Consider the following 27,420-nt stretch of genomic DNA (forward strand, 5'->3'; position numbering starts at 1 on the left):
TGTAGGGTTCTTTGGTGAACTTCATTTTGGGCAAAATAAGAGATATTTACCTAGTAAACATCTGTGGGAAGATAATTTTGAAGTAATTTAAAGAGGTCTGAAAGAAAAAGCAGTTACTTTGACTCATTTCTTTAAATGGTTTCCATAAAGTTTTCAGGAATTTGCAGACCTGATAAGAACAAATACCACAAGTTCAACTTGTTAGCTATTCGAATTATGTTTTGGACTAATGACTTTTAGTTTTCTGTAGTTTCTGCTGTCTTTCCTTTTTTCTAGGTAGGGAATTCACAAATAGCAATGTTATGGGCTAAATTATACCCCACTCCCCCAATCCATATGTTTTAAGTCCTAATCCATAGTACCTCCAAATGTGACTGTATTTGGAGATAGGGCCTTTAAAGAATTAAAATTAAATAAAGTCATTATGGTGCACCCTAATCCAATATGCCCCAGAGTCCTTATGAGAAGAGGAAATTTGGACACAGACATGGGCATGCACTGAGTAAACATGTGAAGACAAGGGAGAAGACAGCCATCTACAAGACAAGGAGAGAGTTCTCTGCAGAAAACCATGTGGACACCTTGATCTCTCTCAGACTTCTAGCCTCCAGAACTGTTGTTGAAGCCACCCAGTCTGTGGTGTTTTGTTGTGCCAGTTCTGGCAAACTAATACAAGCAATAATCAGGATTTTGCTTCATCAGCCCTAGAAATCTCCTGATTGGTTTGGTCAGCCATTAAGCAAGTATATATCAAATGCTTACTGAGTTTGACAAATTTGTCACAAATTCCAATTTTTAAAAATATAAGATTTCAAGGAAAATGAGCAAAGCAAAATCTGCTTAATGATGCCCAGAACACCTATTTTCAGTGTTTATTTAGAGTTCCACTCTCATTCTGTTAGAAAAGAAGCCGTGGTGGTATTGGGGAGGTACCAAAAAATGCAATGAAAGGAGTCTGAGTGTCCTCAACTGTGAATTGAGTTGAACTAGATAGTTTCTCAGTCTTTTCAACTCAGATGCTATAATTTGATAAGATGAAAGGCTCTGGGTTTATTCATCGAGTGCTTAACATAAGCCATGCACTGTTCTTGGCCCTGAGGAAAGAGCAGCAAGCAAAAAAGACAAAATCCCTGCCTTCATAGGCTTACATTCTACAGAGAGGAGACAATAAGCAAATAAAACATATTGAATTAAACGGTAGTACATGCAAAGGAGAAACCAGAAAGGGGGAAAGAAGAAACAAAAAACAAAAGTAAAAATTGCTAGGAACTTTTTCACAACATGCTTAAAGAGGATAAGGATTGGGAATTCGGGGTACTAGTGTTAAAAGCCCTTGGGACTCAATGAGTGCGCATGCGCATTGAGGTGTCAGGGCGAAAGCGACTTGTCGGCGGTTCTCAGGAGCGCATGCTCGTGGGCTCGCGCGTTCACAAGCCTCGCGACCCAAGGAGCGCGCGGCCGGCGTCCGAGGCGGTTGGTATTGGGAGTCGAAGAATCGCCGTTTAAGGTGACTTGGGGGAAAGCACGCGACGAAAGGATGGTTCCGGGAGCAATTCTAACACCAGGAGGGTCTTGGTGACCGCTGCGGGCCAGCTTTCCGGACCCAGATGCGCAAGGGCCCCACGAGGCCTCGCGACCTCCCTTCAGCGCGAGCGCCCCAGTCGGGGCTGGCCCCTGTTTAGGGTTGAGAGTCGGGGGAGGGGTCGGGGTGGAGCCTGAACTTGGCGGGGCCTGCGGCCACGGCCCTACCCCGCAAAGCTTTCGTAGCTCATGACCCAGACCTAATGGTCTAATTGGTCCCAGGAGCTATGGCCCTGAAACGACTGGGACGTAATCAGGAAATCGTTGAGTTGGGTAACAATCGAAATACATATTAAACGTTTACCTCTCATTTGGTGCTGGCTGCATTGTCTTAGAAATCGTCAGATCTGCAATTATAGCTCTGATTATCCTGGGTTTGGAAAACTGCCCCTACCACCTGCGAGAGGTCTAGCCTATGCTGCTCTCTCACCTATGAAGAAGGGAGGGGACTTTTAATCGCACTATAATCTTAACTTTTTTTTACCTGTAAGAAAACTTGAAAGTCAAGTTCAGAGAGCCCCTTACCATCATTATTACTAAGGTAGTTTGTAGCCATTGTGAAAACCCCAAGAGTATTAATACAAAATAACAAGAACTTTCTGAAAACTTGTTATCAAAGTAAATACATTAACAAGATTTAAAAATCAAATGAACAGGAATTTTCCTACCTTATTCTTTCCCATTCCCAAAATCCTTCCCCAAAGGTAACTTACACTTAACTATAATAATAAGTTATTGATAATAATCTCAATGTCTACTTCTTGATACAAGTTGATTTTATTTCCTCCTATTCCGTCACCTTATTACAGTGTCTTAATACTTCAAGTCTTTTCTAAAAGTCATGGTTATTGTGTAATGTATAAATGTTATGAAAGCTTGGACTTTTTTGTGAATAATTTCTAGCTAATGTTTCTTAGCAGAATTTAGGCATCTGTTTTTGATGAAGTGATTAGAATTTCAAACACTGCCTTTACTGGTCAACTTCAAGTGTGATTATGATTTCACTTTAGGGCATGTGGGATTTAGAAGGGATCAGTGAAAATTATGAAATTATGAATACTGCTTTAGATGTTAAGTCCATTGGACCAAGCAAGAGCTGTGTGATCTGCCTAGAGATCAGAGCTATGATTTGTTTTGTTTTACAATGTGGTTTAATAAGAAATTTCATTTACCTCAAATGGTATTTCTTCATAATGCTTGAGAGAAATGGGTAATTCTGTGTAACTCTGAAGCTTTGATAGTGGGTGTGTGTTTTTTCCTCCCACAGGCAATTATTTCCAGTCAGGGAAGGAAAGCAGTGCCTGGCATTCTCACCAGCTTTCTACCTGCCATGATCAAGTGCTTGTCAGTTGAAGTACAAGCCAAATTGCGTTCTGGTTTGGCTATATGCTCTTTAGGACAATGTGTGGAGGAGCTCGCCCTCAACAGTATTGATGCTGAAGCAAAATGTGTGGCTGTCAGGGTGAATATGGAAACCTTCCAAGTTCAAGTGATAGACAATGGATTTGGGGTGGGGAGCGATGATGTAGACAAGATGGGAAATCGTTATTTTACTAGTAAATGCAGCTCCATGCAGGACTTGGAGAACCCAAGGTTTTATGGTTTCCGAGGGGAGGCCTTGGCCAGTATAGCTAACATGGCCAGTGCTGTGGAAATTTCATCCAAGAAAAACAGAACAATGAAAACTTTTGTGAAACTGTTTCAGAATGGAAAAGCCCTGAAAGCTTGTGAAGCTGATTTGACTAGACCAAGTGCTGGGACAACAGTAACAGTATATAACCTATTTTATCAGTTTCCTGTAAGGAGGAAATGCATGGATCCTCGACTGGAGTTTGAGAAGGTTAGGCAGAGGATAGATGCTCTCTCACTCATGCACCCTTCCATTTCTTTCTCTTTGAGAAATGATGTTTCTGGTTCCATGGTTCTTCAGCTTCCTAAAACAAAAGACGTTTGTTCCCGATTTTGCCAAATTTATGGACTAAGTAAGTCCCAAAAGTTAAGAGAAATAAATTTTAAGTATAAGAAATTTGAGCTTAGTGGCTATATCAGCTCTGAAGCACATTACAATAAGAATATGCAGTTTTTGTTTGTGAACAAAAGGCTAGTTTTAAAGACAAAGTTGCATAAACTCATTGACTTTTTATTAAGGAAAGAAAGTATTATATGCAAGCCAAAAAATGGCTCTGCCAGTGGGCAAATGAATTCAAGTCCTCGGCTTCGGTCTAACCCAGAACTCCATGGGATATATGTAATCAATATACAGTGCCAATTCTGTGAATATGATGTGTGCATGGAGCCAGCAAAAACTCTGATTGAGTTTCAGAACTGGGATACTGTTTTGGTTTGCATTCAGGAAGGAATAAAAATGTTTTTAAAGAAAGAAAAATTATTTGTGGAATTATCAGGTGAAGACATTAAGGAATTTAGTGAAGATAATGATTTTAGTTTATTTAGTACTACTCTGCAGAAGCATGAGTCCTCTGATGAGAAGTGTGACCAGGTCAGTTTCCAAGATGCATGTAATAATATTTTGGATTCCTATGAAATGTTTAATTTGCAATCAAAAGCTGTGAAAAGAAAAGCTATAGAAAACATAAACACACAGAATTCTAGGGATTCAGAAGCTATCAGAAAAAAGACAAATGATTCATTTTTGTATACTTATGAATCAGATGGCCCAGGCCATAGTAAAATGACAGAGTCATCTTTACAAAACAAAGCTAGCTCTTGCTCAGAACTAAGGATTTTAGAACAAGAGAGAGCTGAAGCATCAGGAGAAAATGAGAAACATAAAAAATCTTGCTTGGAACTTAACTCTTCAGAAAATCCATGTGGAACCAGTTCAGAAATGTTTGCAAGCCCTTTTCGGTTATTAGATCACTTTGAGGAGAGTGAAGAGGATCTAAAACTACAGAAAGCAAGTACTACTGTTGATGGCATGGCTGCCGACTTTCTGAAAAATAATAGAATTCAGAATCAACTAGAGACACTTAAAGATGCTACTGAAATGGGAAGTCAACCTTTGCCATTTGAGACAACAATACTGAGAATACATGGTGATCAGAGAGAGGAAGAGAAAAAAAAAGAACCTAGCGATTCTGGAATAACAAATGTTTTTAGTTATGGACAAGTTAAATTATGTTCCACTGGCTTTATAACTCACGTGGTACAAAGTGAGCAAACAAAATCAACTGAAATGGAACTCTTAATTAAAAATTGTGTTCGACCTGGTCCTGTGAGTGCCAGAGAAACATTTGGAAAAAGAACATGCCATTCATTTGAGACTCTAGACATCAAAGATTTAACCAGCACTTTATGTAAAGAATTTGCTCAACTTCCCAATGAAAAATTGTGCAGAACAAATATAAGTTATGAGCTAGAGAACAAACTTACAGCAACTTACAAAAATTTTACTATTTTTCAGGATGGTAGTAAAAAGTCACACACAGATTGCTTATTACCTGACACGTCCTCTTTCTCTTGGTGTAGGCATGTTTCAAATGGTGGTAAGAGAACAGATAAGTTGATTGGTTCCTCCAGACCCATAACCTATAAGAAGCTAAACTTAAGTTCACAACTAGGATCTTTAGAGAAGTTTAAGAGGCAATATGGGAAGGTTAAAAATCCTCTGAATACGGAAGAGGAGGAAAATAATTTTGAAATCACTACCAATCTCAGTCTTCAAGTTGAACCTGACATTCCACAGAGAGACAAAAACCACTTAGACAACTCTAGTATTTGTAAGATCACTACTATGAAACATAATGATTCAAATAGTTGTCAACCAGTAAGTCACATCCTTCATTCAGAAAAGTTTCCATTCTCCAAGGAAGAAGACTATTTAGAACAACAGATGCCTTGCTTAAGAGAAAGTCCTATAACTCTAAAGGAGTTACCACATTTTAACAGAAAACCTTTGGCTGTGGAGAAGTCATCCGAATCACTAGCCTCTAAATTATCCAGAATGAAAGGTTCTGAAAGAGAGACTCAAACAGTGGAGACGGGTCATTTTATTGGATTTCCACAATCAGATTCCAGTAGGAAGGACAGTGACTTGTGCAGTGGGTTATCACTAGATTCTTGTAAGTTACTTAAAAATGAGCATAAAAAAACAGAGACTGTCATCATCCCAATGTCAGACTCTGTCACACAGGATAATTCCTTCAATAAAGATAGCGAAATATATCCTAAGAGCACTATAACAGAGAACCCTGTGATACCAGAAACTCCTTTGGTATTACCCTATAATAATTCTCCAGTTACCAATAAAGACCCAGATGTTCGTACAGCTTCAGAACAAGAGATAGGAAGTCTTAACTCTCCCAGTAGAATGTTAATGAGTCACATAGACGATTCCACAGTCAACCCAAATGGAACTTGTGTTCAGAGTGAGGAATCTATAGCAAGAACTTGTTCTGTAAATGAAGAGTCAAACACATGTTCTCTGGATTGGCAGCAGCATTTTGATGTAGCCTTGGGAAGAATGGTTTACATCAACAAAATAACTGGACTTAGCACATTTATTGCTCCTACTGAGGACGTTCGAGCAGCTTGTACTAAGGACCTGACAACTGTGGCTGTGGATGTCATACTTGAGAATGGTAAGTATATAGTGTTCACTGACATGAAATGTTTTTGAAGATGGGAATAATGGCCAGGTAGCAAGATAATAATTATTCAAAGACATTATCTCAGCAGATTGAACATTTTGAAGTTTAATTATAAAATGTGTTTTATGGTATATGAAGATTCTCTGGGTCTAATACTATTTAAATCTAAAACTACAATGAATGACTTATAGACTGGAACTGTACATATATTTGGCTATAGGTATGTGTACATGTGAGAGGGTGAGAGCTTTTAATGAAATGGTGCAATTGTAGTTGAGAAAATCCACAGTGCTTCCCTATCTTGCTTTCCCCCCTCTCCCAAACACATAGCTCTCCTAGAAATTTGTCTTTAAAGGCACCTGCAATGCCAGTGTAGTATTTTTCTGGAAGTTGCTTTCTGCAGCTCCCAGGTAAAGGGCTAGAATGATCCTTTATTCATCTTAAGTTTCTCAGTAAAATCTATGGCTCTGCACCACTATATATGTTTTTGTTTGTTTGTTTGTTTTTTTAGAAAATAGGACTTGAGCATAAATTTTTTTGAATATAGGTTAAATATATACTTTCATAATTATATTTTTCAAATGTACATTATTATAATACACATGCTAATCCACTTGATATGTTTATTGTATAAGTAGCTGTTATTCAGGAAGACAATAATGTGACTTTTAGATCATACCACAAGGCTACATCAGAGCCTCGACTAGGACTCTGAGTACTCAGTTCTCAGTCAGCATTAAAAGTGACATTGTTTGGGCACAGTGTTTAGAGCCAGATGTTGGGAGATGGTAAAGCTGATTTCCATCTGGCTATAATCTTGGTTTTACATCAAGAGGATAAACATTAAATGCACATCCATATTAAATATCTTAAATGTTGCAAAAGATTGTAAATTATATGAATGTAATTAAAAATTAACATAATTTCTCTTTAGGATTAGTAGCTCTAGCAGGAGGCCCTGATTTATTTAAGATTAGATAAGACCTTTATTTTTTAATAGTTTTCAGTTTTTTTCCTTGTGAAAAGAAAATCTCTCAAGTAACTTTTAAAGTATTAAATAGGGGAAAACCCTTTTCTTTCAATATGCTCATGAGACTATCAGGTTGCTCCTAAAGACACATGTGTTTTTTAATCTATTTAGTTTTATGTCCTGATTTATACTGAATGCTTATCATAGATAAATCTGAGGAACTGACACCTCATCTTCCTGCAATGCAACTGCTTCTGATACCGTGATAAAAAAAAAAAATGACTGGATCACATTAAACTGAGATGGCTGCTGCTAAACAGAGAGGGGGAATCTTGGCTGCCATACTCAACATAAACATCTGTTCCTGTTAAATAAATCTAGATGTTTAAAAAACACTTCAGTCTTTCTGGATTAGCAAGTCTTGTAATGAACTTGTGAGGGTCATGTTAACTCAGAGTTTTATGATGAAAAATAAAGTATTTTGGGTATAGAAACAAGTTCCATGACAGGATAGCTCCTAAGCACCCTCCATTCACATGGAATGTTACCTTTCTGGAAATGGCTATTGTATAGCAGGACGTTAGGACATTAAAAACATTACATAAAATGAATTGTTAACAGGTAAATTTAATTGTGCAGAACAGAAGATATATAAAAAATAATTTTAAAGAGTTGTGTCAAGTTTCCAAGCCCTGGCAAATATTTTTCTTTAAAATGTCTTTAACTCTGTCATTTCTGTTACCAGTGATGCAACCTTATTTCACCTCTTACTTTAATTTTTTTCGTTTTACGTTAATCTCTCTCCAGTTTTTGTCCAACAGATTTACCTTTTTGAAAGGATAGTTTCATCATATTTTGCCCCTGTTCAAAAACTGTCAAATTCAGCATTATTTCTAAAACTCAAACCTGATGATCCTTCAGAAAGAAGGGTAGAATTTGGGCCAGATCTCACTGGACTTTGGAGTTTAAATTCAGAACTTTGATTCATTCATCTATTCGTTTATTCATTTATTAATTATTCACATTGTGCTAGGTGCTGCCACATTGCAGATTAATTGACTTTGTTTTCAGGAGTTCATAGTCTATTAGGGAAGATAGCTATCTAAATATAATTACAACATGATGAGATAAATGTTATCATAGACAGATATATTGGGTATAAGAGACATATTAATTGAGGACTTGTGAAGACTGCGCCTAATAGGAATGACAATTAAGTACCACTATATGTCCAAAACAGGATTTCTCAACTGTGGCACTATTGACATTTTTGACTAGATAAGTCTTTGTTGTAGGGATTGTCCTATACATTGTAGGATAGTAGCAGCATCCCTACCCTCTATATCTGCTAGATGCCAGTAGCACCCCTCACCTGATTTATGACAACCAAAAAGTCTCAACATATTGCCAAATGTCCCCCATGCAAAATTGTCCTCATTGAGAATCAGTGATCTATTTTAGGTCCTCTTTCTGTCTGATATAGATGGATAATGGGACTAAGCATTAACGAAGATTCCTTAGCAGAATAATTTCATTAAAGAATTTTGACTCAAATCTAGTGTTTAGTAGTCTGTCTTATGTCATGATTCAGTTTGTGCAGAGATTTTATGTAACTTAATTTTTATTAGTTTACATTTTGAGTTCAAGTGTTTAGGTTTTACTTTTTTATATTTAGGATCTCAGTACAGATGTCATCCTTTTAGAAGCGACCTTGTTCTTCCTTTCCTTCCCAGAGCTCAGGAAGAGAGGACTATGATGAGACAGAATAACAGAGGTAGGAGCAATAACAGAGATTGCCAGAACACCTAGTACATACTGTACCACCTAACAAAAAGAAAAAAAAGCAGGGTTGTATTATTAAGCTTGATCAGTGCCAGCTGTGTCTTACTGGAACTAGGAATTCCCCACAGTCCTATTTAACAGCAGAACTAAGAAGTTCAGTGCCTGCATTTAGATCAGAAATTACTTTTCCAGACTTGAGGTCAATACTGGGTGATTATTAATGCACAATCTGTGGTGTCTTGTGATTGAGAAAATGTTTATTATTTTTAAAGATTGAAGTACTCCATATTGCAGTAGTTTTATGTAAGCAAAACTCTTCAACAAAATCTACAGACATTTATTATTTTTCTTTTCTTTGTTTCTAAAAATAGATAAGGTATATTTTTTACTAAAGGAAGTGAGGTTACTGATTTGAACCAGTTACTTCTGGACTTGTATTCTGAAATATCTCTTGAAAACAGTTTAGAGAAAAAGCTATAATACCAGAAGATACAGTCATCAACTCTAGTTTAAAAGTAACAGATGAAAACAATTTAGAGATACCGCAAACACTGAACATTTGTAGAATATTGGAATATTGGAACAGTGTGTCTGATCTTTGCTCTTGAGGCTGCACCATACCAAATATGAGATGCCATTCACCTTTTTCCGTGAGGTTCTTGATGCCACTTTGCTTCTCCCCTTTTGCACTAGATAGTGCGGATGATGCTGTTGGTAGGGAATCGCTTCAGTCTTTGTTCTCAGAATGGGACAATCCAGTATTTGCACGTTATCCAGAGGTGGGTCTGCAACAATTATTCTTTGCTTGTTATTTTAAATTTTGAATTTCATTTAAGTTGGGTATAGGCATGACTGATTATACTAATTTGTAATTATGAATGGAAAATGCATATGTTTCCAAATAAATCATTTGGAAATTAATGTTTAATGTAGAGAGAGGGACTCAGAATTCATAACATTTTGGGAGCTCTGCTTTAATTTTCGATTAAACATGTAATCAGTGTATGAATAATGAATGTGTTTACCTCTCTTAAAAACTCTGACTTGTAGCTTTGGCAAAGTCCTTAGGGTAGTGATTATAAAAACTGCTATCATTAGATAAAGTAGTGAATCTTCTTTTGGAGGAACATTTCATCATTGGACCTGAGAGTATGTTCTCTCCTCAGTGGGTTAGCATAGAATGTACTTTGTTGTAATGAGGGTGTAGAATAGATGAACATTTAATTATTGATTTTTCAGTCAAGATGTCTTTAAGGACTTGATCATGGAGCCTAAACAAATTGTTATTCTGAAACAGTATTGGTTTTTGTCAGTAGTCTTGTTCATAAACAAAAATTATTGAAAAATAATAATTCATAGAGTCCTTTGAATTTCTGTAAGTTCTCTGAATTCAGCCCACCTCTAGAAGGTTTTATGAAAATGAATGTTTTTAAACCACTTTGAGATTTTTGGTAAAACAGTTCTGCAGACATAAGTTTTAATTTAAAACGATATTGGTGCCGGTCTTTCTAGGTTGCTGTCGATGTAAGCAGTGGTCAGGCAGAGAGCCTAGCAGTTAAAATTCACAACATCTTGTATCCTTATCGTTTCACCAAAGAGATGATTCATTCGATGCAGGTAAAAGAGTAACTTGGAAATCTCATAATATATATGTAAGTTCTAAGCTAGACTCTTTTGAAATTGGATTTATTTAATGATATAGACCACCCTGGTCAAGGCACATGTGTTTTTTAAAAAATCTTACTGGAACTTTATCATCAGAAGAAAAAGCAAAGGACTAATTATATAAATTACAAAGAAAAAAAATGTCCTTAGTAGTGCGAGCAGGTTTGGAGGGATGAATTATGGATTCAGGCTCAGTTTCAGGGGTTATATATTGACTTTATATTTTGACAACAATTTATAAATCAACTAAGTACTGTAGAGACATTGTCCTTAAATGTGCAACAGTACCCCTTTTTAAGTGACCCTCTTTTGTGTGAGGCTACAAGTGACATGGCTTGGGAGACCCTAGATTGAGGAGTTCCATTAACAAAAGGGACCTTCTGTCTCCTTGTTTTCAGTATGGAAACAAATTAGGAGGTTAGACAGCTCTAGGTAAACTAACCTGGCATTGACCTGATACCAGAGCAAACACTTGATCTAGAAATAGACCTGGGGAGATGCGGGGAGCCTTTATCAGTACCAGGACAGAGAGGAATCACCATGGCCTAAAATTACAGGTGGCTTTTAATTTACTGCTTTAATGGACTAGCTCTATTCATTAGCAGTCTCGGGTCATATTAGTAATTCTCTGGTCATATTACCCATTAATAAGCATCACTGTGTTGGGAACATTTCAGGTCAACTCTAAAGTTTTATTAGCATATCCCTTTTAGATTCCTCAGTCTGTGTTCGTTTTATGTCTTCTGATCACTCTACTTGCCCCTTCTTTTATCCTTCCTAATAACCCCCTCAAGTTCATCAGCACCTACCTCAGTTTGAGATGTGAATGTTACAATGCAACAACTCTAAATTAAGTACAGTTTTATCTCTTTCTATACAGATAAGCCTTTGCTAATTTTTATTTAGTGTTGTGCCACTTATTTCAATGTATGGCAGGTTCTTCAGCAAGTGGATAACAAATTTATTGCCTGTTTAATGAGCACCAAGACTGAAGAGAATGGTGAGGCAGGTAAGACTGGAGTTTAGTCTTGACTAATAACCAGCTGTTCTTCTGATAGCCTCCTTTTAAGGTTATTTTTTTTATACAATAAAAAATAAAACCAATCTAAATTAATATTATGAAATGATAGTTTTAAAGTACATTTAGTTTTATATACATACACATAGACATGCATATATAAGACACATGTTAAGTTAACCAAGAGTTAAGTACACTTCCTTGGTGAGCTGCTTTAATAAAACAATAATAGTTTGTAAATCGTATTAACTCATTCAGCAAATATCAAGTGCCTTTGTACTCCTGGGATTGTATTAGGCTCTAGGGATCTAATGATGGGAAAAAATATACATGGAGGAGAAACAGATAATTGCACAAATATTAAAATTTTAACTCTAATTAGTGTTTTAGCAGGGAGAAATAAGATGCCATGATAATCTGTCTGTATTGGGAGATTTGATTATTCAGAGATGGTTTTCTTGGTAAAGTGAGATCTGAAGTATGAGTATGATTTAACTAGGGAGAGATAAAGAGAAAGAGGAGTATTCTTGGCAGAGAGAGTAACATATATAGTAGAAAGCTTTTTGTTTTTTTATTGTTTTCTGATGCTTTTGCGGTGGCACATGTTATATCATATTTGCGTTTTGAAAATATCGCTCTGGTTGCAGTGTGGAGAATGGATTGGGTATGGGAGTACAATCACAGTAACTGCAGAGACTGTTAGGAGGATACTGCAATATATAAGAAATGCTAGTTAGCTGGGACGAAGGGGGACTAGAGAGAAGTGAATGCATCAGAAAATATTTAGGAGATAAAGTCAACAAGTTTTGGAGATGGATTGGATATGGGGAAGATATATCAAAGATGACTCCTAGTTTTCTGACTTCCATAACTGAGTAGTTGATGGTGCAGGAACAGATTGGAGGACAAGCAGGCAGAAGGGTGAAAATCATGAGTTCAGTCTGAAATCTCTTTGAAATTTTCAAGAAGAGATATTAACAATGTGGTTGCTGGGACTAGAGAAGCATTCTGACATGGAGACATTCATCTGAATTGTCAGCATAAAGTTGGTCATTGAAGTCATGAGTGTAACTTTTACCTAGGAAGAGTGAAGAGTGAGGACGAGAGAGATTCTTAATCTAGAATAATTCTCAACATTTAACAGCTAGTTAGAAAAGGGTGAACCAGCAAAAGAGGTTGTGAAGAAACTGCTAGAGAAATAAGAAAACAGACAAAGGCGGTGTTGCAAAGCCAAGACTTCATATAAATGCTGCCAAGAGGTTAAGTCAGATGAGGACCAAAAATATCCGTTCAATTTTATGACAGTGAAGGTTGGGAATGTCAGGTGAGAGCTGTTTTAGAGAAGAGCTAGGGGAGGATGCTGACAGACCACAAGGAAAGACTCAGAAATCTGTTACATAGAATAGAGGGCCTGAAAGAGGGTGAGGGAGAGAGAAGACTTATTTTCTTCTTTTTCTTTAAACTGAGAGATTCTTGAGCACATTTACAGTGCTTGATACTGTAAGGTTCCAGAAAAGGCCTGAGTGGCTGAGAGCCCTAAGCACCAGTGGAGCAGTTGGCTCTAGATAAGTAGACCTACAGGCAAATGCTTCTAAAGTTTGAAAGCAGTTAATTTTGTATTTCAAAATATTCCTTTTTGGCTTGTTTACAATGTAGATTTATCAAATAAATATCATAATAGATCACAAGCAAATTAACAAAAAGTTCTGTCATAATTATCATAAATATTATATTAGTGAAGGTCAAGTTATAGTAGTTAACCGTTTCTAGAAAATGAATAGATTTTTTTCTAAAGTTTTGATTACCTGGAATTGTTTGTTAAAATACTTTATGTAGCCATAAAGTCTGCATATGTTCAAAGAAGTGAAAGGGACTTATTTAAATTTCTCTTGAGATTCTATATTATTGTATTGGCTAGCTGCCACCAAAGAATTGGCTTCGATAAATACATTTTCCTAAATCAAAATGTGTTTTTGCTGTCACTCATTAATACCAAAAGCAACATTCCTATAATTGACTTACTTTTATTTTAATATCTGCGTATACTTTTGTAATGGACAAATATATTATTATTTTAAGTTATAGTGAAATTAATGCCATAAATTAGCATTTTTTTATTTCATGTTTCCAACTACAATAAAATACAGTTCAGTTATGATATCCTAAGGAATAAGGATTCATTCATTTATTCTGTAAATAATTATTAAGTGCCTATTATGTGCCCGTTGCTATTACATATGCTGGGAATATAACAGACAAAAATCCTTTCCGTTATGAAACTTCTGTTGTGTTGGAATAGTAAAAATACAACTTTTAACATTAGTAAATTACCTTTATATATCCTGCTTCATACATGGAATGGAAAATGTCATGAATACTATGTAGACTATAAACCATTTCTCTAGAGTCAGGTACAGGATTTGATTTTTTAGGGTTACCGATTCTTGATAATTCACATTGGCTCTAATTTCAAATTCGAGGTTACTCCTTCACAATTTATTATTTATTCCATTGTCTTGCCCAATAGAGGATGTTCAGTCATCACAACCAGCTGCAACTCCTCCTATCCTCAAAGGAGTTTAAAATTCAACATTTTGGGGCCTGTTTCTGTGGTTGGACTTATTGTCAGAAAAATTTTCTTTTTTTCTTTAAGTCTTAAGCTCTCATGCCATAATTTTGATCAAATTCAAGAGGAGAACTTCTATTTCAATATAATCAATACCAATAAACCTCAACCCTTTGGCCAAAAGTACTAAAATTACAAGCTAAAAAGACATAGTAATATAATTGAGGATCAGTCCTTTATCAATGAGAAAAAGATTTCCCTGTAGTTTTAGCTTTTTGGGTCAGGATATTCTTCTTCCTCTCTTGCATTTAAGAGTCTAAAGCCTTGCTACTCAAAGCTGTAAATAGCATCGTCACCTGGGAGTTTGTTAGAATTACAGAATCTTATGTCCAACTTCTAACCTACTGAATCAGAATCTGCATTTTAATAAGGTCCCCAGGTGATTTGTATGCCCATCAAAGTTTGAGAAGCCTGAGTCTAAGCAAGGCAAACTATGGCTGGTGGGCCAGATCCAGCCATCACCTGCTTTTGTACAGCCAGATAAGAATTGTTTTTACATTATTAAATAGTTATTAAAAAAAAAGCAAAAGATGAAGAATATTGCTTGACACATAAAAATTATATGAAATTAATATTTCAGTGTCTATAAATAAAGTTTTATTGGAACATAGCTATAATATTCACATATTGTCTATGGCTGCTTTGGCTCAAAATGAATAGTTGAATAGTTGTGACAGAAACATGTGTCTTGAAAGCCTAAAATAAATGCTGTCTGGCCCTTCACAGAAAAAATTTCCTCACCTGTGATCTAAAGTGTAGTAGAATTACATTCTTCATGGGTTCCAGAGTAGTTTGAAAATCAGGGTCAGCTGATTATAATAATGTATGTTTGATGATCCTTCACTGTATCAAATTTGAATTAATGAAAATCAGTAAAGATTAAGAATATAGGGCATTTACCTTGTTTTATAAATGAAATACTAATAGAGTTTTTTATCAGAAATAAATTTGTTACAGTTCTCCCCATAATTTCAATTTTTTAGGAAATAAAAATACAATTGTTACTACTCAGTATGTTTCTCTTATGCTCATGTTGTTAAATAGTTTGAATTAACCTTTTTTCTCTCTCAGCACAACATGATTATTTTTCATCTTGATCTGAGAATTTGAAACTCCAGTAATTCTTGCTAATCTTCTAGGTGGAAACTTGCTGGTCTTGGTGGATCAACACGCTGCACATGAGCGTGTCCGTTTGGAGCAGCTTATCATTGGTAAGGATCTATTTGGGACTAGAAAAGCTTTGAGACTCCCCAGCAGAATTAGTATACCTGTAAGAGTTTTTCTGTGACTGTTGTGAGGAAAGATGAATTATATGTTTAAAAAATTAAGCTGAAGTCTTTTTTTTTATAAATTGGCTTCTTTTATAACCAAAAGAATGTAGTAGTTCACTTTACTAATTGAAACATGTGGATCTTACTTACATTGTTACAGACATATTTGCTGCATATTTATCATCAATCCTAAAGATTGGATATTTAGGGATTAGGCTACTTATGACATCCAGCACAAATGTCCCCTCCCCAATATGATCTTGGCATACTTTCTTCACAGTTCATCAGGCAGAGACCAGCAGTAAAAAAATAAGTTTTATTTTAAGTTTTAATTTGTGTTTGAATAGGTAGTATATTAAAATAGGTTCAAGTCTGAAAGGTATAAAAGGGAATATGATAAAGTCTTTCTACCCGTGCCCTCATCCCATCTAGTTTCTCTTTCCAGAGGCAACCAGTATCACACTAATTTGTTATGTACCCTTCCAAAGTCAATATGTGCTTGTTAATCTTTGCTACCCTTTTGTCTCATCATGAGGCAGTGTGTTCCCCAAGAGCTAAAATACCAGGAAAACCTTTACTTCTGTGGTCAAATAATGAAAGATCTTCATGTCAAAGAGGTAGGGACCTAGGGAGATATTTCATGGACTAGAATGACAGTGATGTTATTTTCTTTTCGCTTTTCCTTATAAAATGAAAACCTAATTATTGGAAAAGATATAGTCAACACAATGTTGGAAAAACTTATTTGCTGTAGGCCCTGCCCTGGACCATTTGAGAATAGTACTACTGACTAAATCTCAGAGAATGGAAACCCTTCTGCAAAACTGGGGAAGCCTCCTTGAGCCGATGGACTGTATAGTAAAACCATTTTATTTCCTCAGTAATACACATTATTCACCTCTGTTATTAAAACCACATTTATTGACTACAGGAACATTGCATTGTTCATTTGAATGTAAGATGTAAGTCATATTTCTTATTTTGGAAAATACTGCTAAAATGAATAAACAGACTGGATATTTACTAGTTTGAATTTAATAATGAAATTCAAAGCCTAAAACTGAACGTTGAACACACGGCTAAGCACTAAAGTAATTACATGGCTATGCCTTATCATGCTTCATTTTTATCTGAATCTAGACTTCACTTCTTACTCTTAACCCATTCATCTTTCTCCTAATAGATTCCTATGAGAAGCAACAGCCACAAGGCTCAGGTCGGAAAAAATTACTGTCTTCCACTATAAGTCCTCCACTAGAGATAACAGTGACAGAGGAACAAAGGAGACTCTTATGGTTAGTAGCACCATGAGGATGTGATGTTGATAGCATAAATTCTCGCAATAATTCTGTGAAGTATAAGCATAACTATTGTCTCTTTTTTTACATGAGTCACTTGAGACCAAGAGAGGTTACGTGACTTGTTCAAGGTCTTAACAACTATTAAGTGATGGAGCAGACACTCAGACACAGGTCTTCTGACTCCAAATGCTGTTCTTTCCACTATATCACAGCTGTTGAGTGTAGGATAGCATTTCCCTGATAATTTTTTCCAGCAGTAGGCTTAGAAGAGTCTTACCATTTCTTGGAACAGTTAGTGTTTATACTGTGTGCTGTTTCAGAAAGCAAAGTTACAGTAGTAATTGCTTCCATTCTGCTTTGCCTTGGTGCATTCTAGATTCTTAATTTTCATTATTATAATACTGGGAAGAAAGGAAAACACTGGGACACAGGAAGGGGCAGGTCATATAGCGAATCACAAAGTAGGACATCTTCCCACTTTTAGGCAGCACAAATTATTGGAAATATAAAAGAGAACTGTCTCTGAATTTATTTCAGGTTTGGGTATTTGCCACTGCCAATAAATCTTTTTCCCTAGGGCATAATTTATATTAGGGGCAGATCCATTTATTTACATCCCGTTAATCAGGACTTCTCAGTTCCCGGGGCTGTTAATTACCTCCCTGCTATAGTGCTGATTCAAAACACCGTTGGCCCTTTTATTTGTGCCAAACTCCATCAAGTTGCGAGCAAAAGTTAGCAATTCCTCGGTTAAAAATGAAAACTTAGGAACAAGACTGAGAAACAAATTGATTCTCTCAATGGAAAAGAGAAAAAAATGTTACTGTAATTCAGAAAGGAAATTTGATAATAAAATCCTAAACAAACACCCTTAAGTGTGAGAAAAACACTATATAATTTATAAAGCTTGTGGTAGCTTTTGAGAAACTACCAGATATTTGTAACTAGTACTGAAATGTGAATGACATTTGAGATTGTAATACTTTTACATTTAAGGTTATCTCTTTAGGTGTTACCACAAAAATCTGGAAGATCTGGGCCTTGGAATTATATTTCCAGATACTAGTGATTCTTTGGTCCTTGTAGGAAAAGTACCACTCTGTTTTGTAGAAAGAGAAGCCAATGAAGTTCGAAGAGGACGATCTACTGTGGCCAAGAGTATTGTGGAGGTAAGACAGAGCTGCAGCCATTGAAATTGTTGAGTAATAGTAACCTATTTTATTTAGAAACTCCCTATATTCATCTTTTATTCAATAAGAATTTATGAAATAGGGTGGCTCCATAGAGTAGCGGTTAGCACATCTGCTTTACACACAGAAGGTCCTGGGTTCGCGCCCCAAGTGAAGCCACGGACCATACCTCGGGTGCACCAGGCCCCGGGTGCACACCGCAAGTGTGTGGAGGAGATGCCCCACCTTCAGAGATCCAGTTCTTAAGGAGAAATGGCAACATCCATAGGTCAGGGGTGGAAGTATTGTGTGTGTGTCGGGGCGCGGCAGGGAGGATAAAAGAGGGGGAAAAAAAGAATTTATGAAATACCTGCTGGGTACCAGGTACTAGAGAGTTAAAGATGAATTAGCTCAAGGTGAGGGAGAAGGACATTTAAATAATTATAGAATAATGAAATTTGGGCAGAAATATGTTCAAAAGTGCTATGGAAATACAGAATGATTACTGTGCCATGGAAATACAGAATGATTAGGAGGATGGAGGTTAAAGAAACTGTCATAGAAAAGCTGTTTTTTGTTTTATTTTGTTTTGTCTTTTGGAAAAGTCTTGTAAAACAGCAGGAGCTTACCAAGTACAGAAGAGGGGAGGAGAGCATTGTAGACAGAGCAACAGATATTAGAGACTTGATGCAGATCCTATGTTTAGGGAACTACTAATATATATGGGTCAAATTAAGATATATATGGGGTAGTGGTGGAACCAGATGAGGCTAGATAGGTTGTTAAGACCAAATCATAAAGAGATTTAGCATATTCTGCAAAGTAGCTTGCATTTCATCCTATAGGCTGCCAATGAGGAAGAGTGAGATACATTTTAGCACTGCATTTTAAATATGACTACAGGTATATGTTTTGGTAAAGGTCTGGAAAGCTGTGCTGGGATGTGGATTTGAAGAGGACCATTATTTTTCACTTATGTGTTTCACTTTTTTTACATAACAAACACAATTCGTCTTTGTTACCTTTTCTTTCATCCTTTCCTGTTTTCTATTAGCATTTTCTTCATTTCTTTTTTTCTTCTAATGGTTTAGAAGTTGAATTTTAGCTTGCATACTTAACAAAGTTTAAAAGTAATTTCTCTGTTTTCTTCCTAAACTGCACAAAAATCTTCATCCCTCCTCTGCCATCTTCCATGTTGTTGCCTATTTTAGTTCCACGTTTTTAATCCCCCTAGTAGTCATTTCTTTTATAATCAGTATTTATTTAGATTAACCAAAATGTTTGAAGAGTCTTTGTTCACTGTTGCTTCTTGCACCCTACTTTGTGTTCAGTTTCTTTCTACCGAAGTAAATCTCTTAAAAGTTCTTTTATTAAGAGTCTATTAATGATAAACTGCCTTTGAAAATATCTTTATTTTGCCTTAACACTTGTATGATTGTCTAGCCGAAAATAGAATTCCATATTGTCATTTATCCCTCGGCATTTTGAAAATATTCCATTACTTTTAACATTCTGTTTTTGCCATTAAAGTGCATTGTCAGTCTAATCCTCATTAATTTGTAGGTAATCTGATTTTCTCTTTGTCTTTGGTTCTGCAATTTCCCTGTAACACATCTATGTATGGATTTATTTTCATCTCCTTCTTGAGATTCATCATACTTCTACAATTTGGAAAATGTAGTTATTATCACATTAAACATGGCTTCTTCCCTCATTTCTTGTCTCCTAGAAATCCTATGAGATGTCTCCTGGACCTTACCTTTCTATTCTTCATGTCTTTTAACTTGTCTTTCATATTTCCCATTGTTTTATCTCTCTGTGATGCATTCTGAGAAATTTTCTCATTTATCTTACAGTGAACTAAATTTTCTTTTCACCTACTATTTAATTAGATGTTTAACTTGTCCACTGAGTTTTTTTATTTCAATGACTGTACTTTTTATTTCTAGAATTTTTATTTGTTTCTTTCTCAGATCTGTATTTTCTTTTTTCACGGTGTCCCATTTTATTCATTTTGGTATCTTACTCCTTCATCTCTAGCTCTTACTATTTGGAGCACAGGCAGGTCCACACCAACTTAGTGTACTATTTTTCTTGAAATCTGAATTCCTTTAGTAATATCTAAAAATAAAAATTAGAAGATAGATTTAGTGGCTAAATTGTGGTATAGATTGATACAGGAAAGATTTGAAGTAGAGCAAGCAGTCGAGAGGCTATTGCACTGGTTCAAATAAGAGAGGATAAGGATTGGACTGTCAGTAGCAGTGGAAATGGAGAGGAGGGACATATTTGAAACATAATTTGGAAGGTAGAATCAAGAGGTCCTGGTAAGCAATAGAATATAAAAGGGATAAAGGAGAAAAGATAATCATTCTGAGGGTTCTAGCTCAGATGACTGAAAGGATGGTGGTGCCATTGACAGAAAAAAGAAATAGAGGAGAAGGAGTACACCTGGCTGCGAGTTAGATTCTGAGCATAGCTTTAGACACATTGAATGTGCCTTCAAGGTGGCAGGGTGGGGAGGGGCGTGTCCAGTAGACAGGCAGACTTACAGACCTAGCACATGGGAAAGAAGTCTGAGCTATATCTATTTGGGAGTTATCAGTATTTATATTTTGATAATAACAGAAGCTGGAGAACGGTCTAAAGGAAGTGAGATTGTCCAGAGAGAATATGAAAAATAAAAGGAGAGAGCAAAGGGTGAAGCCTGTGGAACACCAGCATTCAGGGTGTATATGTTTTGGCAAAGGTCTGGCAAGCTACTGCCGAAAAGAAGAAACCCTAAAAGATCATTGAATAGATCGGTCAGAGAGGGAGGAGGAAATTCAGGAAAAAGTAATATTGCCAATCCAAGGGAAGTTTTAAGCAAGAAGGGAATGGTCAACACTAGCAAGTTGGATTTGGCTATCACGAGGACATTGGTTACCTTGTGGAATTGCTTCCTGGAAGTTGGGTGGGGTGGAAGATACCACAGTGGGTCAGGGAGCGAGTGAAGGGAAGGAGAGTGAAGCTAAGTAGACTGCTCTTTTGAGAACTTTGGCTGTACACAGAAGAGAGGGAGGGTGATAGTCAAAGGTTAGGGGTGGTTGGGAAGTGTGGGGCAGGACACAAGATTGAGGAAAGATTTTTGTTTTCGGATGGGAGAGACAAGCATTTTTGTAGGCTAAGGGTGAGACAGTACTCAAGAGGAAGAGGCAGTTAACATTGCCAGCTTTTGATTACCTTGATTTTACCCTTTGATCAGACAACCTTTGCTTTGTTTTCAGCAGCACTTTTTTCTCTGAACACAGCTTACTTTTTCCAAGGCTCCTCCTCCAAATTGTCTTAAATCCAAAAGATAGGATCTGTTAGAATCTTTTATTGTAATTCAATCTCTAAGTATTTAACCAGAAAATTACAATAAAAACTTTTCCTAAAGTGACTTCAAAGATTGCTGGTATGGAATTTACTTCAAATTAAAACAGCTTATGTTTTCAGAAAATCTTGATTGTGTTAAGTCAGGCTGATCCGGAGAGATTTTCTTGATTCTGGAAGAAGCTAAACTAGTTTTGGTGTCTTAAAGAAAAGGTAGCTACTTGGATCCTAGCAATTGAAAGATCACTAATACATTTTTCTTTAAAATGCTATCCTCTAGCATGATGAATGAGCCTTTTTAACACTACTTAAATTGTCTAGCATTGATAAACCATTGAAATATGAAATGAACGGAGAATACTATCCATCTCTCCTTCACCAGGCTTTAAACTGTTGTTTTACAAGTCCCAGATATACAAGCACAAGAGAGAATAGCAAAGAAGTTAGGTTCGATCTGTATTCATACTAAGCTTTGTTAGTGGGTCAGGTATTATGAGAGATCTTTCTGTTTAGGTTTGGGAAAATAGGTGGCTTTTAAGAAATACATAGCATCTACTACCTAGCTCTTGGTAGCTATGCTCATTTATCAGTATGGTAGACTAGAGTGTACATGAGGGAGGAGAGAGAATTTTCTGAGCCTGGTTTAAAAAGAAAATCTATCATGTTGTAATCTTAGGAAGCTAATTTATACATAGCCATTTTTAGGAGTAAAGAAATTCTGTGTTTTCTTATAAAGAAGTCATTAAATATGCATATCTCAAAACAGTTTCTTACCTGCAGAGCTTAAACAAATTGGTAGCATAAAATAGTGTCTGCTTTAAATTTCTTTAAAGTTCTTTTGTAAATACTAACATCTGGAGAGATATATCCATTGAAAAGGCTACCCTCGAGACAGAGACAAGCTAGGGAGGAGAAACTTCTCAACAAAAGTCCTCAGAAAATAAGCTTTTCGAGCTAAAGGGAATTGTCCAAAGAAAAAGCCTGTGGGAACTAAAGTGACTACTTACGTTTATGATATTTAAGCAAATGTTATACTGAGTGCTCAGTTGTGTTGATGATTGTTGGGTATTTTTCTGTTACTGTGTAATATTACACTGGTTCTGGCTGAAAATATAAACCAACAGACAGCCTCCTAGTGAAACGCTTTCTTGATGTTTAGAATCAGTTGAATCATCAAGACTACTCTCAACAGTTATATAACCTCATGAGCTGATGAGCTGCCTCTGGAGGAAGTTTCAGTAGCTAAATAATATTCTCTTTTCAATAAGAATTCTAGTTGATTGTTTTGGTATTTCATGTTCAAAGTGCCTTACCACAAATAAATTATTTGCACCTAAGTGCTGTATTGCTGGAACTCTCTCCTTTAAGAGGCATATTTTAAATATGGATATTTTGTAAACTATCAAAGGGCAAGTGTTACATACCTGTAGATCAATGCCTGTTTTCTTTTTTTGCTTTGTAGGAATTTATTCGAGAACAAGTGGAGGTAAACCTTTCTCTTATTTTCGGATTTCACAAAGAGGCACCACACACAAAAACCTCCATTGTCCCATTTCCTTTTCCCAGTAATAAAGAATGTGTTTATGCATTAGCTACTCCAGACCACAGGAGGCATCCAAGGGACTTTGCCACTGACTGTCCAGAAGGTGTTAGCATCCCAAGCCTGCCATGGTAAGACTCAACACACCAGCTCTTGAGTGCCTCTGCATGCTAAGCACTGGCAAGGGTACAGCAGTTATGAAAAAAGTAGAAGGCGCACTTACTACTTGCCTCATGGAGGGTACAGTTTAGATTAAGAACCGAATACACTAAAAATTAACATTAAAAAAATCACTTTTACAAAGCAAAATACCAATGCATATATTTGACCATAATGCAGAATGACTTATATGAGTGGAGGAGGAACTCCTAAAGGAGACGCATATTGAGTCAAGTTTGGAATGAGCTGAGGGACATGGATTCATAGGATGGAGAGGAAAGTTTACTAAAGGGAGAAGAAATAGCCTATACAGAGACCCAAAGACACAGACAAATTAGTTCTATGAGGAGGAGCAAAGAGTATCAAGAAATTAGGCTGATAAGAAAGAATAGAAGCCTAGAAGGTCAGAACAAAACCTTTAGATTTTATACAGAAAGCATTAATTAGAATCTTTGAAGGTTTTTAAGTAGGGTAATACGATAAAATATAGAAAATGATATTTATTGAAGGAACTTACTTTAGGAATGACAGCTACAGAATGTGGTTAAACAAATTGGTAGCATGAAATAGAGAGTCTGCTTTAAATTTCTTTGAAACTCCTTTGTAAATACTAACATCTGCAGGGATGTAATACTGACACCCTCCCTCTGTTTTTTTATGTTTCCATCAACCTCCTTTCTTCAGTTCCTGTTTTTTCTAGCTTAGAAACAACAGCCACCCAATCTGTCTCTTGCAAATACCCTAAACTACTTCACCCCTTTATCCTGTCTTTACTCCTCATATCTACTCCATCCCAATTTCATCATCTCTACCTTCAGAATGTATCTTAAATCTGTCCGATGTGATGTTTCCACCGCCATCTCGTTAGTTCTTAACCACTGTTGAGTCCTCTTTCTCAGCCTCCTCCCCATGTCCGTTCTGGCTCTGCTTCGTGCCATTCTTCCCTCAGCACACAGAGGCATCTTTTTGAAACATCCTTCTGAGCGTCTCATTCTTCTAACTCAAATATGTCAAGACTATTCTTTGCTCTTAGGATAAAAATTTTATTCTTTACCTTGGCCTGCAAGGGTCTTCGTGATCTGGCTCCTGCCTGCCTCTCCAGCTTCATCTCGTATCACCCTCCCCCTTGCCCGTTACATTCCAGGCTGCTTCCTTGGTCTTGTTCTTGTTTCTGCACTTCCGTACTTGCCTTTTTCCTCGATCTTAAATGCCTTTCTACTCCTTCAATTAGCTGTGTCTCTCTTAACCTAAGGTCTCAGATTAAATATCATTTTGCTAGGAAAGCCTTCTCTGACCTCTAAACTGGGTTTAATTTTCTTATTATATATTCATTCTTACCCTATATTATACAGTACTTATAATTTAAATATATAATAGAAATATATTTATATAAATACGTTTTATATATATAATTTAAAATTTAAATTATTATGTAATTGTTTAGTGTTTGTCTCACCCGTTAGACCTATTAGATCATAAGCTTCACAAGGGTGGAGATTGTCTGTCTCATCCACCGCCTCGCATAGTTCCTAATACAAAGTATGTACTTATAAATATCTGTTGACTGAGTGAATTAATGTATGCATAAAGGCAGGTGCTGACAGTATTTGAGTTTAGATTAGAAAGATTATTATGGAAATAGAAGAGGAAGCAGATAAAATGGGCATTGTACTGAACAATCAGAGATCTTGGTGATAGATTGGCTATGGACAAAAGATAACCTTGATTTCATAAACCTATAAGAAGTGGGCAAAATATTGCTGTTGCTGCCTCTTTGAAAAAAACTGACAGCAAAATCCTAACACATTCAGGAATACCTCTGACAGGGATTAGAAAGACAAGGGCCGCATAAGGAAAAGCTGAGAGATAGGTCAGTCCTGAGGCCTTAGTTTTATCCATGGCCATAAGTACCAATTTCAAGCAGTATTAAAGTCACATGAAAGAAGCCTAAGAAACATTTTACTTTTCCCAGATATTTGGCTCTGACCCAGGGTCAGCATTGCTTTCCCACCATATACACCATAACCATCTTGTTTCTGTCTTTTGTTTAGGGGCCATTAAGTTCAATGACGGCCTGAGCTTAGAGGAGTGTTATCGCCTTATTGAAGCTCTGTCCTGGTGCCAGCTGCCATTCCAGTGTGCTCACGGGAGACCTTCTATTCTGCCGTTAGCTGACATAGACCACTTGGAGCAGGAAAAACAGGTACAGTAATGACTAACAGGAGAAAAGAAAGCAAAGTTTATATTCTCTTTCTTTTCCAGCCCCTATTATCCAAATGTAATGTGTCTTAATCCTTTCAAAAATATAACAGTTTTGATAAATGTGCATTGGGAGTTTTATATAAATTCTCACCATTTCATCTTCTAGCTCAAATTCAAAATGGAGATTAGGCTGAACTATTAGATTATACACGTGATGCCTTTGTATTTCTTAAGCTTAACACATGTACAGACTGACGCATCCTGAATATCTGTTGCCTACAAGCTCTAGATTTGATAAGATACAGACATTCTCTCTGGGGTTACAGAAAGTTGGTAGAAACACAGCAAATTCACTGCTGGAAAATGTAACCTAAACAGCCAGTTGTTTGATGGTACTTGCTGGAAATGATGACCTTGCTGGAAGTGGTGGCCATCCCCAAAGATCTCTAGAGTTACGGTGTTGGGGGTCATCAGGCGGGGAACCAAGCTTAGGAGATTTCCACATTAGGCTTTGGGCTTGTTCACTCAGCAGCCCAGGAATAATGATGTGGATAACACCATGAAGGCACAGAGTGGTCTAAATTAAAGAACTTTCCTGTCCTTGTTATAGTCCGAAATGAAACAACATGAGAGCAGAATAGAAATGTCTGTGTTGCTGCTTTCCAAAATCCCTTCTTTGCCCACCTTTCCTGCTAAGGGCTGTGAAGGCTTTTCTCGTGTGGCATTTTCAGGTACTTTCATTATCTGACTCCAGTAGATTTTACCCCATTAAAAACTGCTTGTTTCACATGAGTGAAAAAAATGAAAGTTTTGTCCCAATTCCTGAAGAGTTGGGAATCTCTTATCCTAAGGAAATCTATAATCTTTTTTGAAGTGAAAAATTAGAAATCTAAGCAGCCATATTTAGGAAATGCTTATATGCTGCTTGGCTTTTTGTACTGGTAATTGGAGTTATTCTTTTCTTCCCATAGATTAAACCCAATCTTGCAAAACTTCGCAAAATGGCCCAGGCCTGGCATCTCTTTGGAAAAGCAGAAGGATGTGATTCAAGGCAAAGCCAACAGGCATCCATGCCTCCTTGTGAGCCACCATGACAACAGAATTATTGACCTATATGGAACCAAAGGGATGCTAACTATTTGCCTCTGAGCAGAAAGCATGAACTGCAGGCACCAGCAGAGTCTTAACTGAATCAGCCTGGTGTCCACGAGCAACATACTAGTCTTCCTTGAGCAGATGATCCCTCTAGCTGAGGAGCCATGGAATTCAAGCCTGAAGACAGTTCATTCATTTGCATTCATGAACACAGGAGGTTGCCCTATAATATTTATTTTTTGTAACTTATTTAGAGATAAAATTTAATGATTAATTGTCTTATTGTCTGGTTGGTTGGTTTGTGGTTTTCTTAGGGATGGAATGTTTTGGGGTTTTTTTTGGTATCATTTTGCAATTTTTTCCAATCTCGTAATTTGCATTGATGTAATTTACCTGAAGCTGAACTTCAGGGATCAAGTCTACCTCCCTAGACTGCTAAGAGCCATGTTCCATTAGGCCCTTCCTTTCCCTCCAGTCTTCTTCACTTCCCTCTGCTGCTTCTGTACATTCTAAATCTGACTTTACAAAGAGTTTCTCTGCACTCAGAAATGGTCTCTGCAGTTTTCCATTAGGCCTGTAGTTAGAGTGTTTTAGGGAGAAAAACTATTGATAAAGAGAAACAAGGACAAGGATAGAATAGAGAAAATTTAAAAGTCCTTTTTCCTGTTTTGTTTATTTTATTGCCTTTTTAAAAACTCAGACTGATGTTCATATCCCAAACCAGTGATATGGTGAAAGTACTATGAGTTTGTTTTTTAAAATGACTTTTTGTACTTTATAATGTATCTTTTTATTTGAAAGCAATTTTCACTTCAGAATGCAGCATTTATCCTTTTAAATGTTCTCTACATTTTTTCAGGAGACAAGGGTTCTTTTGGTCCTTTTCAAATTATATCTTGGTTTTATTACAGTATGCCTACTAATGGTCTCATAATTTCATTTGGGACCCAGACTGATCTTTCTGCAAGTGTTTATTATGCCACTCTTAATCTGTGTCTCCCCCACACCTGTTCAGATAACTTGATTTCTGGTTAATAAGAATCAACAGGCTAAAAGACCTATGGGAGGGAGAAAAAA

The 27,420-nt window shown here is 36.5% G+C and overlaps 1 protein-coding gene across 4 annotated transcripts; it reads left to right on the forward strand.

Moving 5' to 3' along the window:
• Positions 1–106: 106 nt before the first annotated feature.
• On the forward strand, positions 107–27,420 carry MLH3 (mutL homolog 3). 4 transcript variants are annotated; one of them, XM_011370853.2, is made up of 13 exons: positions 107–1,507; positions 2,849–6,182; positions 8,837–8,935; positions 9,637–9,722; positions 10,456–10,560; positions 11,545–11,617; positions 15,392–15,463; positions 16,707–16,818; positions 17,834–17,993; positions 22,810–22,833; positions 22,940–23,018; positions 25,098–25,249; positions 26,220–27,420. In XM_011370853.2, exons 2-13 carry the CDS (start codon positions 2,912–2,914, stop codon positions 26,340–26,342), a joined length of 4,356 nt encoding a protein of 1,451 aa, XP_011369155.1. In that variant the 5' UTR covers positions 107–1,507; positions 2,849–2,911; the 3' UTR covers positions 26,343–27,420. The 4 variants fall into 4 exon arrangements, 3 of the variants coding, with proteins under 3 accessions (XP_011369155.1, XP_023392765.1, XP_011369154.1); XM_011370852.2 differs by having other exon boundaries at positions 1,467–1,507; positions 2,823–6,182; positions 26,220–26,426; XM_023536997.1 differs by lacking the exon at positions 8,837–8,935.

This window comes from Pteropus vampyrus, unplaced genomic scaffold, assembly GCF_000151845.1.
Source record: "Pteropus vampyrus isolate Shadow unplaced genomic scaffold, Pvam_2.0 Scaffold177, whole genome shotgun sequence".
NCBI lineage: Eukaryota > Metazoa > Chordata > Mammalia > Chiroptera > Pteropodidae > Pteropus > Pteropus vampyrus.